Here is a 15,015-nt window from a genome sequence, read left to right as displayed (position 1 = left end):
ATATATATATATGTGTGTGTGTGTGTGTGTGTGTGTGTGTGTGTGTGTGTGTGTGTTTGTAGGTGGGAATCTACAAGGATGAAGAGAATGATGAGCAGATTCCCCAGGAATTTAGTGAGGTACAGAACCAGAAAGAAGGAATAGAAAATGGCCTTCAACTCTGGTTGGATACAAGGGACTCAGAGATGATAGTTTGATTACCCCTTTCATCGTGAATTTGCTTTATTTGAAAGAAAACAAAAATTTGTTCAATAAACAAAATAAAACTATGGTTTTTAATAAATACAACCCTCCTGTGACTTAGTTTCTTGAGTGACAGAATTGGAAGGAACTTTAGCAACCACTATATCCAGCTCCTAATTTTGTAACTGAGGAAAACAAGATTGAGAAGAGACTTGTGAATAAGTGGTTGAATTGGAATTTGAATAGGTCTCTTAATTAAATTATATGTTCTTTCCACCTTTCTGTTCTCAACTGATAAACAACAGAACAGATTACTTTGTTAGTCAGTAAAGTACTGTCTCTTAGACTAATCAAATATAGGCTGAATGAATCCCTATTAGAGATGTCTTAGACGGGATCTTCTTCTGGATAAATGATTGACAAGATGACCTCTATGTCTATGAATTTCAATTGCTCATCTTCCAGTTTACCATTTTTCTACTTATATGGTCTACTGATGAAGATCTCTTTTGTCTATCATTTGTTACCCCTAAATCTTCAAACTGTCTTGTTATAATTCACTTATAAAAGAAAGCTAATAATGTAATTGGACTACTTCAGAGGATTATTGTGGAAAACAAATATAAGAAAAGATGTAAAACAATTTATATAATATAGTGTTACACAGAATATTAGTTTTTATTATGTTTGTAAGAATACAAAATTGCTAGTATAATTATAATAATTACTATTATACAATTCAATTGCAAAAAACACACGTAATTACTCACTATGCACTGTGTTATGCCTTGAGAAGAGATGAGCCTTGGATTCCAGTTCATGGATGGATGGACTTTCAAATATATGGAATCTAATTACTCAAATATACAAGGAGTTAAAGCAATTGTATAAAAAATGAAGCCATTCCCCAATTGATAAATGGGCAAGAGACATGAATAGGCAATTTTCAGGTAAAGAAATCAAAAGTATCAATAAGCACATGAGAAAGTGTTCCAAATCTCTAATAATTAGAGAAATGCAAATCAAAACAACTCTGAGGTATCACCTCACACCTAGCAGATTGGCTAAAATGAAAGAAGGGGAGAGTAATGAATGTTGGAGGGGATGTGGCAAAATTGGGACATTAATGCATTGCTGGTGGAGTTGTGAACTGATCCAGCCATTCTGGCTGGCAATTTGGAACTATGCCCAAAGGGCTATAAAAGAATGCTTGCCCTTTGATCCAGCCATACCATTGTTGGGTTTGTACCCCAAAGAGATCATAGATAAACAGACTTGTACGAAAATATAATTTATAGCTGTGCTTTTTGTGGTGGCAAAAAACTGGAAAAGGAGGGTATGTCCTTCAATTGGGGAATGGCTGAACAAACTGTGGTATATGCGGGTGATGGAATACTATTGTGCTAAAAGGAATAATAAACTGGAGGAGTTCCAGGCGAACTGGAGAGACCTCTAGGAACTGATGCAGAGCAAAAGGAGCAGAGCCAGAAGAACATTGTACACAGAGACTGATATACTGTGGTAAAATTGAATGTAATGGACCTCTGTACCAGCAGCAATACAATGACCCAGGACAATTCTGAGGGATCTATGGTAAAGAACGCTGCCCACATTCAGAGGAAGGACTGCAGGAGAGGAAACATATAAGAAAAACAACTGCTTGAATGCATGTCAGGGTGGACATGATTGAGGGTGTGTACTCGAAACTACCACACCAATGCAACTACCAACAATTTGGAAATAGGTCTTGATCAAGGACACATGACAAAACTAGTGGAAATGTGCGTCGGCCATGGGTGGGGGGAGTGCGGGGGGTGAAGGGGAAAGGAGGAGCATGAATCATGTAACCATGTTAAAAATGAATATTAATAAATGTTTAAATTTAAAAAAAATTTTCAAATAAAAAAAATTATTCCCATTGGAGAAATAAAAAAAATGAATAACATAATTGAATGGATATATATGAGAGAGACAGAATGAGGCTCTAATATTATTTTTAGCTTTCTTTGTTTTGTGGAGCACTGTTTGTCCAGTCAGAGGCAGAACTATCCCAGGTTAGAGTCTTCTGTCTAAACCAGGGTTGGGCAACCTTTTTGGCCTTGAGAGCCATAAACGCCACATTTTTTAAAATGTAATTTCATGAGAGCCGTACAGTACTCACAGTGCACGCTCCTGTAACAGTGCCTGAAAAAAAATGGACTTTATGACTCCTGCAGAAAGAGCCATGTCTGGCCCTCGAAAGAGCCAGATATGGCTCGAGAGCCATATGTTGCTGACCCCCTGGTCTAAATCCTTGTTTTATGCCTTGATATAATTCATATATAGAACTATGCTTTAATAATTATTGGCTGTCCCCTTATCCCAACTCCTACATGGTCTTCTTTTAACCTGACTATGAGATGTAGAAAGCTCTAAACATCCAGCTCTCTTATAAAACAAGGATAACCATTATGACTGTTACTTCTTAAACATGCTAGAAATGCTAGTTATAACAACTGATAAGAAAAATAAACTGAAGAGATAAGGATAAGTAAAGAGAAAACAATTTTACTCTTTGAAAATGATATGATGATATATATAGAGAACTTATGGAGTCAACTAATATTAGTTGAAATAATTAATAACTAGAAAAGTTGCAGTATATAAGAAATAAAACCACAGGTTATCAACTTCTTATATATAAAATCAATAAAACAGTAGAAAGAGTTAGAAATGGAAATTCCCATGAAAATAACTATATAATTGGTAATATATTTGTTATTATATCTATGAATATTCACACAGGGACTGTGAATCTACTATAATGTAAAAATCTAAGAAATCTATAACATTCTGCAAGGAGAAAGTCCTAAATAATTGGAGAAATATGTTTGTCAAGAGTATGTGAAACCAATACAATAAAAATGACAGTAGTATTAAATTAATCTGCTTATTCACTCTTATGCCAATTGAATTCTCAAAAGAATAATAAAATTCATGTCAAGAAACAAAAAGGATAAGAATTTTGAAGATGATAATTAAGGTAACAAACTGTACCACAAATGAGTAATTACTAAAATAATTTGGTTCTGATAACAGAATAGAAATCAATTAGTGGAATAATTTAGACACAAAAGATACAAAGACACACGAACAAAGCAGTAGTAGAACTATTTATGCCTCTTTCCAATAGTAGGGCTATTGCTAATCATTTGTGTCCCTAGGTTTGTGTTTGCAAGGAGACTTTCAGGTATTTTGTTATTTAGAGTTATTTTAAAAGGAGTTCCTATATCTCTTGCTGCTGGACTTGGTTGACAGTATACATGAATGCTGATGATTAATATGGGTTTATTTTGTAAGTGCAACTTTGTTAAAGTTCTGAATTATTGCAGCTAGATTTTTAGTGGATTGCCTAGTATTCTCTAAGAATACCACCATATCATCTGCAAAGAATGACTGTTTAGTTTCCTCATTGCCTCTCCTTTTTCTTCTTATATAGTTATAGCTAGCATTTCTTATACAATATTGAATAATAAGGATAATAATGAGGATCCTTGTTTCACTCCTGATCTTATTGGGAAAACTTTTAGCTTATCCCTTTACACATAATACTTGCTGGTTGTTTTAGTTGTTTTAGATTTATAATCTATCATTTTAAGGAGAGCTCTAGTTATTCCCATTCTCTCTGACTGTTTTAAAAAAGAATAAGTATTTTATCAAAAGCTTTTTCCTGTATCTTTTAAGATAATCATATGATTTCTGTTGGTATTGTTAAAGATATGGTCAATGACACTGATAAATTTTCTAATACTGAACCAGCTCTATGTTACTGGTATAAATCCCACTTGGTCATAATCCTTGTGATATATTGCTCTAATCTCTTTGCCAGCATTTCATTAAAAATTTGCATCAATATTCATTAAGGAAATGGATCTTTAGTTTTCTTTACATGTTTTTCTATTCCTGGCTTAGGTATCAGAACCATATTAACATTGTTATATTGAAACCCTGGGAGCCAGGAGTCCACACTGTTGATTGACAGGTGGATCCGTTGGATGCTGGAATTTTCCCAGAGGACTGTGAGAACACATGAGAGGGCATTGGCCCAGGGGGGTATAAAACACCCTGGCAGCCCTGGCAGGGGTCCTTTCTTGCCCTGAGACCTGAGATCTGTGGATCCTGGTCTTTTGTGGGATTGAGTCTTGCTGGGCTCAACCTTGCAAGATCCTCCTGTTTGTTCCTGTTAACATCATCAACCTGTACCCAGACCATCATCTCTGATTCTACTGCCCCTAGATTTTAGGAAATCATTCATCTTAGTTATCTAGTTTTCCCAGAGCCCGGGAGGGATCCCGGAAGTGGGCAGGAGAAGAAGAAGAGGGTGGAAAGGGGTGGATATCCCAAAGACTGGTTAGGCATATCATCTAGCAACAAAGAAGCTGAAACATCAAGCAGCAGTTTGTCTACTCTGGCTGACTGTAGCCAGGCTGGACCAGAGAGGGCTAACCATCCTGATTCATTACTTGCCTACAGTTTAAGGATTTATCATTGCCAAATTTAATTAGTGTTTCCCAATACCTCTATCTAATCCCATTATTCCCCTTTGTTTAAATACAATCAAAGCTTTTAAAGTACCTTCCTGAAGTGGTTATTCATAGCTTCTTTGGGAAGGGAGATAGCAGTCAGATACCAAACCTTACCAAGCTAAAGAGCCCATTATATAATATCAATCAACCCCAGGTGGGACCTGAAGGGATATCATCCTTTGACCTGCAGGATCCTGCCTGGGCACTGTTATAAAGGGGGGAGGTGTCATATCATCCTCTACATCTACATACATCTAGTAGATTAATGTATAACAACATTCTAAAAGGATTTTTGTAGGATTCCTTTTTTTTTTTGCCAATTTTTCCAAATAGTTAATGTAGTATTGAGATTAATTTTTCTTCATTTGGTAGAATTCACTTGTGAATACTTTTGTCCCCAAAGATATTTTCTGAAGGAGTTCGCCAATGGCTTGTTCGATTTATTTTTCTGAGATGGGGTTATTTAAGTATTCTATTTTCTCTTCTGTTAATATTGATGACATATATTTTTGTAGATATTCATCCATTTCCCTTAGATTGTCAGATTGATTGGCATATGATTGAGCAAAGAGGCTCCTAATAATTGTTTTAATTTCTTCTTCATTGGAGGGCAAATTCACCCTCTTCATTTTGGATGCTGGTAATTTGATTTTTTCTTTCCCTTTTGAAATCAAATTAACCAACCTTCTACCTATTTTATTCATTTTGCCCATAAAACCAACTCAGTCTTATTTATTAATGGTTTTGTCACTTTTGCTTTTCTCCTTTTGTATTTAGGACTTCCCATTTGGTCTTTAATTGGGGATTTTTAATTTGTTCTTTTTGTAGTTTTTAAAGTTGCATTCCCAATTCATTATTTGATTTTTATCTATTTTATTAATATAAATGTTTAGAGATACAAATTTCCTCATAGCATTTCTTTGGTTGCATTCTATAAATTTTGATATGTTTTCTCATTGTTGCCATTCTCTTTAATGCAATTATTGGTTGATTCCATGATTTGTTCTTTGACTCATCCATTCTTTAGAATTACATTCCTTAGTATCCAATTAATTTTTAATTTGTCTTTCCATCACCCCTTATTGATTATATTTTTATTGCATTATGGTCTGAAAAGGATGCATTTATTATTTCTGTTTCTGTCTTTGATTGTAAGGTTTTTATGCCCAATACATGGTCAATTTTTATAGAGGTTCCATATACCACCGAGAAGAAATTATATTTCTTTCTATTCCCATTCTATGTTCTCCAGATATCAACTAGATCTAACTTTTCTAAAATTTCATTCATCTCTTTAACTTCTTTCTTGTTTATTTTTTGGATAGATTTATGTAATTCTGCAAGGGGAAAGTTGACATCCACAGTAGTATAGTTTTAGTATTTATTTTTGCTTATAGTTCATTTAACTTCTCCTTTAAAAATCTGGTTGCTATACTAGTTAGTGCAAATATGTTTAGTATCAATAGCCTTGTTTGCAAGAAACCTCTAGATTGGCCCTTGCAGTTTCACAGATTATAATCTGTTCTGATGAAAGTTCCTTATAACCTTGGTAGTTTTGATTTATTTACAGGTCAACAGTATTGATATTATTTCAGTGTCTATGGCACCTTTTTTTGAGATGCATTTTCCTTCCTAATCTCTTTTAATTAGATCCATTTTTGCTTTATTCTGTCAGAGAACATGATTAATGTTCTTTTTTAACTTCCCATTAAACATAATCTATTCTCTTATTGCCCCTTACTTTTACTCTGTGTGTCTTCCTGTTTTTTGTTTTATGGGTGAGTTAATCTCATCACTAAGAAATTTCTAATATGATAGTTTTAGACTAGTGAATTTGACTTTCATTACTGAAACCATACTAGAATGGATTATTAAAGAGACTTTTTAATGAGTGATTGGAAAGGGGAGCAATAGTTATAATGAGCTAGACTGGGTTCATTAAGGAATACATATGTCAGATGAATCTTATTTTGTTTTTTAATTAGAATATGCTAGATTGTTGGATTAGAAGAATTCCAAAAGAATAGTATGGATGTTCTGCAAATGACATTTGACAAAGTCTCCCATGAGATTTTTGTGAAATATATTACATGATGGAAAGAGCATGTATGGATTTGTTTTTAGAAGCCTAGTCTTGAATCCTGATTCTGTCATCTACTTGCTATGCATTCAAATAAATTCCACAGATACTCATTAAGCACTTATTGTATATAAGATGCTATTGTGGGAAATCAGTATATAAATGAAAAAGAAAACGAATCTCACAGCTTCTGCTTTTAAAGTGCTGAAACTCCACTGTGGGAAATGCACTTGACATAAAGGAAAGTATCAAACAATATATACTATTCAGGAGTGAAAGGAGAAACCTGGAAAAATCTTTTGAGATTTTTTGAGATCTTTTGAGATTTTTCGAGATCTTTTGAGAAATGAAAGAACACTTTTACCTGCGAGAATAAGCAAAATTTTATTGAGGAAGTGGAACTGAAGATGATCTTGGATTGAAGAGAACTTCAATCTGTTGAAAGTAAAATTCATTGGATTTTCATCCTCATTAAGGGGGCAAAACAGAGGACAAAGAATTAAAGGGAGCCTATTATGAATATTTCAACGTAGCAACACATTTGTGGACTTATAAGAGATGAGCATCAAATAACTTCCTAGTGGGGCCAGTAAAAAGATTAATATAATTCTGATAGGTTCAGATCAGTAAGAGAGGTTGTGTTCTTGCATCTCAGTTCTTTTTCATGGAAGTGAGTGCATGACAATTTACAGGTAGTAGAACAAGCATCACAGGGAGGTATGCGACAAAGACATATTATACAAAAAGCTGCAGACTCAGAGTCACCTTCCCCTACTGAGCCTCCTCTAGCACTGATAAACAAACAGAACTGGGAATAATGAATCACTGAGTCAATATTTATTCCTAGTTTGATTCAATTCTAGTCATAATAATTTGAAAAATGAAGCTTACTCTGTTCACCTGTGTGGTAGGGAGGCTATATAATGTTTCTTTCAGAAGCTGGTTCCTCCATCTGAAGAGATCTGGATAAGCCCCAACATCTTGTTACAAGTAAGAAATACTTGTGTGTGGAAAACTCGCATGAATACCCACAGGATAGGAGGAAACTGAAGAAGAGAGAATCATCCAGTACCACATACAAAAGGAATGCAGAGGAGTAGAAGCAAACAAGCTAGGAAGTTGGGTTTGAGGGAGATTCTTTAGAACTTCAAATGTCAGGTGAAGAATTTGTATTTTATTTGCCATATAGAAGGAGCAAATCCACAAAAGATTTTTCCTTAAGGGAGTGTCATGGTGAACAAAATTATTGTTAAATCCTATGCTTAGGACTTCATTTAAAATCCAGCATTTGGGTTTCTAAAATCAACTGCAAAGATACATATTTGGGGTGAAGACAACAGTTTGTGTATAAGACACTATCAGAATTTTCTTGAATTGCTGGCTCAGTATGAGTTTACAACATATCATGCCAACTAAAAGCATTAGTGGAATTAAGGCTGTATTGAGATAAAACTGACATAGCTAAGTGATACAGAGGATAGTTAGGCTTTGCGTCAGGAAGACTCATCTTTGTGAGTACATATCTTGCCTTAGACACTAGCTGTGTGATCCTGGGCAAGTCATTTAATCCTATTTATCTCAGTTTCCTTACATATAAAATGAGCTACAGAAAGAAATGGTGAAGCACTCCAGTATCTTTGCCAAGAAAATCCCAAAAGGCATTGCAAAGAGTTAGGAAATGAAAAATGACTGAACATAAGATAAGACTACAAGATAGAATTTTATGGAGCAAATTGATAGGTAGGCTAGAGGCAAAACATAGTGTCTAGAACAGGGGTTGGCAACATATGGCTCTTGAGCCATATCTGGCTTTTTTGAGGGCCAGATATGACTCTTTCTGCAGGAGCCATAAAGTCAATTTTTTTTTTCAGGCACTGTTACAGGAGCACACACTGTGAGTACTGTACGGCTCTCACAAAATTACATTTTAAAAAATGTGGTGTTTATGGCTCTCACAGCCAAAAAGGTTGCCAACCCCTGGTCTAGAATAAGGAAAATAATTCTACTTTGCCCATATTAGATTACATTTGGAGTATTGAGTTCTGAGTATTATATTTCTGGAAGATTAATGGTAATCTGGACCAAGTCCTTATGAGTTTGCCTACTCTGACAAAAGCTGTGGAAACCATGCTACATAGGAATTGGTAGAAGTATCTAAGAGTACTTAGACTAAAGAACAGGAAACATAATGGGAATAGGTAATAGAAAGCATCATAACAGCAGTCTTGGGGTCATTGAAGATTTGTCAAAAAAGGAGAGGGATAAAATTTATTTGACTTCTTCCCAGAGTATGGAACCACATGGGAATTATAAGGAAGCAAATTTTAACTCAATTTGTGGAAAAACTTCTTAACAATTTGATTTATCAAAAAGTGGGATGTTTTGCCTTGGGAATGAATGAGTTCTTTATCCTTGTAAGTCTTCAACTTAAGTTTGAAATGACTACTTGCTGGGGATTTAGTGGAAATGATTCCCGTTTAGATATTCATTGAATTAGAGGATGTCTGAACTCCCTCCCACCTTTAAGAGGCTATTCTATCAGAACTACTCTGACCCCACCAAAGTTGAACTTGAAGTTGAGCTTGCACTGTATAGATTTATCTTAAATAGGTGCTAGATTAGGGTGGGGGAGTCAGAAACCAACCAATTAGGTTAATTAGTCCCATCTATAGGAACTGAAAGGATGCAGGAGGCTAGGGAGCATGAATAATTATTATAGATTCAATCAGGTATCTTTCAGATCTAAAATTGTGTGATTCTAGAATCTTTAAAAAGCCCTCTTTTTATTTTTTGTAGGGCTGCCTTTATGTCTCTATTCCTTAGACTATAGATGAAAGGGTTAAGCATCGGAGTTACTATGGTGAAAATTACTGTGGCAACCATGTCCTTAGCTGAATAGGAGGATGATGGGCGCAGATAGATTCCCATGATAGCACCATAAAAGAGAGAGACTACTGTGAGATGGGAGCCACACGTGGACAGGGCTTTCTGTATTCCCTGTGTAGATGGAATCTTCAGTACTTTGGAGAAGATATAGGCATAGGAAATAGTGATGCATGTGAATGGAGTCATGAACACTAATCCACCCACAGTGAATACCATCAAGTCATTGAGGTAGGTGTCAGAACAGGAGAGCTTAAGGATGGGGTATGGATCACAGAAGAAGTGGGGGATGATGTTGTTAGAGCAGAAGGAAAGTTGAACCATGAGTAGTGTGTGTAAGAGGGCATGCAGGTGAGTGATGACCCATGATACCATCACCAAAGAGATGCAGAGTCTAGGGCGCATGATAGTGGTATAGTGCAGGGGCTGGCAGATGGCCACATAGCGGTCATATGCCATAACTCCCAGTAGGAATCCATCCATATTTATGAAAGTGATAAAGAAATATATCTGTGTCATACATTCTTTATAAGAGATAGATTTACTTCCCAATATGTGGTTCACTAGTACCTTGGGTATTGTGACTGATGAAAAACAAATGTCAACAAAGGAGAGGTTGGCCAGAAAGAAGTACATGGGCGTGTGAAGGTGAGCATCTAAGCCAATGGCCAGCAAGATGAGAAAGTTCCCAACCACTGTGACCAGATATACACACAGGAACAACCAGGAGATAATTATTTGCTGTTCTGGTAGCTCAGAGAAACCCAGGAGAAGGAATCCAGAAATACTGGTTCGATTTTCTTTGTTCATATCTACTGGAGATAAAATGTAGTTCAATAAATAAATCAGAGGAATGTTTAACATTTATTCAAAGAATACAAATTTGCAATGTGTTTATTGAAATCAGATATAGATATATTAATATTTCATTGCTATAATTTTTAAAAGACAGCAAATATGAAAGACAAAGCAACATTAATCAGTAATATTATCTTATGAATCAAATATTAAAGGAAAAAAGAGTCAATTAATACAGTATTAATACAGTATTGGATAGATATAATCTTAGTTTCACACAAAACCACAGATTCTAAGACTTGGAAGTGATCTTAGGGCCCATCTGGTGTAGTTTATACCTTAGTAAGAATTACTTTTATACAGCACTTGATAAGAAGCCACTTGTGCTGATAGCCCATTCTATTTTTGTATAGATCTAATTCTTAGTATTTTTTTCTTATATTAAGTCCAAATTTTCTTCTTTGCATCCACTTTTATTCAATATTCATAGTTCTGCTGCCTTCTAGGTCAAGCAGTACACGTCCAATTCATTTTTGCTTAACATTTTTCTAAATTTATTTTTGTGCTTAAATATGTTTTACTGGTACCTTTTGTTTTCCCTCTATAGTCTTTACTGTCTATAACATTTCCTCCATAATTTTCTTCTTTCCTTCTAATTTTAGATATGTCAGCTTTATTTGTACAAATTATTTTTAATTTAATGTAATCAACCACTTTATATATCACAGTGCTCTCCATCTCTTTATTCATAAATTCCTCTCCTACCCACAAGACTGAGTTAATATGTTTCCTGTTCTTCTAATTTCCTTAACTGTAATTCATATTTAATCTAACTTTGACCTCATTTCCAGACGTGGATTCAAATGATCGTTCCTTACTCACTTGAATCTGAGACTTCAAAGTGGCTTGGCATCAAAAGCCTTTCCTGGTGTTTGGTTCTCCACTTTCCAACTGCTCAGCATAAAAGGTCTCTTGGAGTTTCTTAGGGCTATTGTTTCTGTGACTACTTTCTTTCACAGTCATTTTTTTGCAAAATTTCTCCCCACAAGACTAAGCTACAGAATTATTTTTTTCTCTCCCTATTTGAAAAAATATTTTAAACAATTTTTATTTTCCCAATTACATGTAATAATAATTTTCAACATGTTTTCTGAAATTATAAGAAAGATCCAAACCATGTTCTTCCCTCCTTTCCCTCCCACACACCCACTCAGATATGATTAGCAATTTAATCTGGGCTATTCATGTATTATCATGCAAAACACACTTCCTTATTGGTCATAACTGTAAAAGCACACTCATATAAAACCAAAACCCCCAAATAAAACTGTAAATATACTGATATAAAAGATAGTATGCTTTGATGCACATCCATTCAACTGCAACAGTTGTTTTTCTGGAGGTGGACAGCACCTACCATTGTACATCCCTCAGAATTACCTCAGATCACTGCATTGCTATCTCTCCCTGTTTTTAAAGCAGTATTGAGAGCCCATTAAGATATTATCTCAGAGTTATAAAGTCATAGAGTTGGAAGGGATCTTAGAGGTCTCAGATTGTATTTAATTGTATAGAATAGATAAGTGCTACAGGAATTCAGATGGAGGGAGTTAATATGGGTTGAGGAGCTCAGAGACTTCATAAAGAAGGTGGGTCTTCAGCTGGGAACTAAAATATAGACAGTAAGGTATCTTCTTCTCCCTAAAACTTTGTCTGAACTTTCAAGGTGAAGAGATCTCTCTCTCTGATCAATATTGTCTTAATACTTTGCCTAGACGCTTCCTTTATCTTACTTTTCCCTGAGCTCACTTTACTTTCTCTCCTATTACAATTATTTCCCCACATGGTATATCACCAATATTAAGTTGTAATCTTCTTCATGATAGATAATATGATATTTTTCATGTTATTATAACAAATATTGATCAGAAACAGAATATACTTAATATATATTTGTTAAATGAATGAATAGGATTTGGATAGAGAGAAGGAAAATTTGGAACTTTTGAAAGTGTGTAAATGTATAATATAATTCATGAGTATGCAAATATACGCATATTAAAATGTTTGTATTTCTTTTCATACATCTACCTAAGCTTATATTTCTACATATGAGTATAGGGAAGGGAGAATGATTGAAGGAAAGACACTAATTAGTTGGAACATACCCAGAGTAGGGGGACTATGAAGGTGAGAATATCAGTGGCTATGCTACATAAGAAAGAGGTGAAGGAACTAAGAATAGGAATTCTGCAGAACAGTAGGCATTGGAGGAGGGTCATGATTGCAGTTCTTGAGTATTTGGAGTGCTGTCATATGGAAAAGAAGTTAGTTATTTTCTGATAGACCTTGGAGAATTGAAATAGGAAAAAAGGACAGAAACTGAAAAGAGGAAAATTCAAGCCTCATAAAAGGAAAACAGTGGGGAACGGGGAAATGGGAGAATACCTTACAATAAGTTATCCAAAAGAGGAATTATCTATATTGAGAGGCAATCAGTTCTCATTTGACTGATGGTCCTCAAGGACAGATTAGGTGATTGTTTTTCAAGGATTTGGAAGAGATTCTTGTTCAGATATAGGTTTGATCAGTTAAAATCTGATATCCCTTCAAAATCTGAGATTCTGTGACTGTATAAATCTTTCTTGCTGTCTGTTCCTTTAGGGCTTACCTGTATAGTTTAAGCTGAATTTAAATGCAATCCAGTCTTGCACTCTCCACTTTATTCTTTGAGTTGATTCACAATAAGTAGCTGGTAGGAGATTCAAGAAACTTCCTTCATTGAAGGAAAAGAAGCATAGTGAAGGTCATAGCACCTTGCCTGAAGTTTGTGGTGATGGTGGTGGGGACTATATAGAAGGAACATAGGTTCTTGTTTTCTGAGACTAGCTTATGGGGCTTTTGTTCAGAATATTTAACAGGTTCAGGGATCTCAGGAGTTTTTATTCCCTTGACAATTTATTAGAGACAATTACAGAGTTATCACTCCCTGCTTAATTATTCCCAACCTATTTCTCTTTTACATCTTGTGTGGGAGATGAATAAATTCAGGAAAAAAACAGATCTTGCTTATAATTTTGGTTTTGTCACTAACTTATCGCATTATTTTGAGCAAATTATTTCACTTTTCTGACTAAGACCAGATATATGTACATTATAGGGGTTGTAACAGATGATCTACAATGGAGCATTAGCTCTGAAATGCTATAATTCCTCAAGCTTTCATTAAATATTTTCTATTTTTGCAATAAAAATTAATGTAACAAAGACTGATAGATTGTGGGACCAAAACACTCCTTCCCCCAATTCCTACCAAAACTAACAGCCCTTCCCACTAACACCTGCTGACCCCCAGCAATGCCTGCCTGGCAGAACACCAAGATTCTGTTTCTCAGCCTGTCCTGCATGACTGAGCATCAGTCTGAGAACCAAACCCCACACCCCCAGAGACCAAGACTCCTCACCCCTCTCAGGGACATCTAATGAATTTAATCCAAGTAGCTCGCCTTGCTCAGAGACAACCAATAGAGGCAATACAAGTTACTTCATCCCTGGCAACACCCTATTCCTCCAACTTTATAGGAGATTACATCCATCTCCATCCACTTAGGTGGAGATACAGCAGTCATCTTTACTGGTGTCAGTCTCCCCTTTGCTGCTTCTTCCCATTTTTCCCCATCCCTTCCTTCCTCCTTTAAAGCTTTACTATTTCACCTTACTCTGGTTGCATTTTTCTCTTGTGTTAAACCCCCAACAATCAGAATGACAAGGATGAGAAAGGAAGCAGTTTAAAGAGAAATATCTTTGTAAAAATGCCTTTCATAAAGTTCTGATATAGAGATAAGGAGGGAAATAAAATGCACATATAAGAATAAGCAATTTCCCATGGACAACAAAGAATATTAACAAATATTTCTCAAAATAACTGCAAACTTTTAATTACCATATGAAAAATTTCACCAAACCACTAATACTAAGAAATTTTAATAAAAGATAACACCTATAAGGGTTCATAACACTCCCAGAAAACCAAAAAGATGACAAAATATGGGAATAATTATTATAGGAAAGGTTGTGGAAAGACAGAACTGACATCAGAAGCAAAACACTTTTATCTAGCATTAAACCACATTGTGGCTGAAAACTTGTCCTGATACTCTACCATGGATTTTAGTGCTTATATTGATGAAAAGAAAACCAGTGGAGGCCCAGAAAGTCTAAAGACAAGGAACATTGTATCCTTCATTTAGAAATATCTGAGTTATGTGTAAGATGGAATTATAAGGGGTTTGCTGCCAATGGAACCCCAACAAGGAGGATTGGTTGAAGACAGATGGAACCAAGAGGATAAAAGGGGGAGCCCCCAAGCAAGTGGGGAGTTGGTTTTTGGGAATTGTGAAGGAGAAGGAGGTGAAAGTCTGCAGCTCCAAGCCAAACCAGTCCTTGTGACAAACTTATGCTCTTGCTTCCCCTGGAAAAACTGTTGACAGCAGCCATCTTGGATCC

The 15,015-nt window shown here is 35.4% G+C and overlaps 1 protein-coding gene across 1 annotated transcript in view; it reads right to left on the bottom strand.

Annotated features, from left to right (window-relative positions):
* The window catches only part of LOC123236567 (olfactory receptor 1361-like), a 19,137-nt gene extending 8,616 nt beyond the window's left edge, over window positions 1–10,521 (bottom strand). The window contains exons 1-2 of the mRNA XM_044662974.1: window positions 9,616–10,521; window positions 954–981 (exon numbers count right to left, since the gene is read on the bottom strand). Of these exons, the coding sequence (XP_044518909.1) occupies window positions 954–981; window positions 9,616–10,521 (934 nt within the window). The remainder of the gene's footprint in view (window positions 1–953; window positions 982–9,615) is intronic.
* Window positions 10,522–15,015: the final 4,494 nt, after the last annotated feature.

The sequence above is a fragment of the Gracilinanus agilis genome, chromosome 2 (assembly GCF_016433145.1).
Source record: "Gracilinanus agilis isolate LMUSP501 chromosome 2, AgileGrace, whole genome shotgun sequence".
Lineage (NCBI taxonomy): Eukaryota > Metazoa > Chordata > Mammalia > Didelphimorphia > Didelphidae > Gracilinanus > Gracilinanus agilis.
The sequence above is the reverse complement of the archived record's forward strand: the minus strand, read 5'-3'. Positions and strand labels throughout refer to the sequence as shown.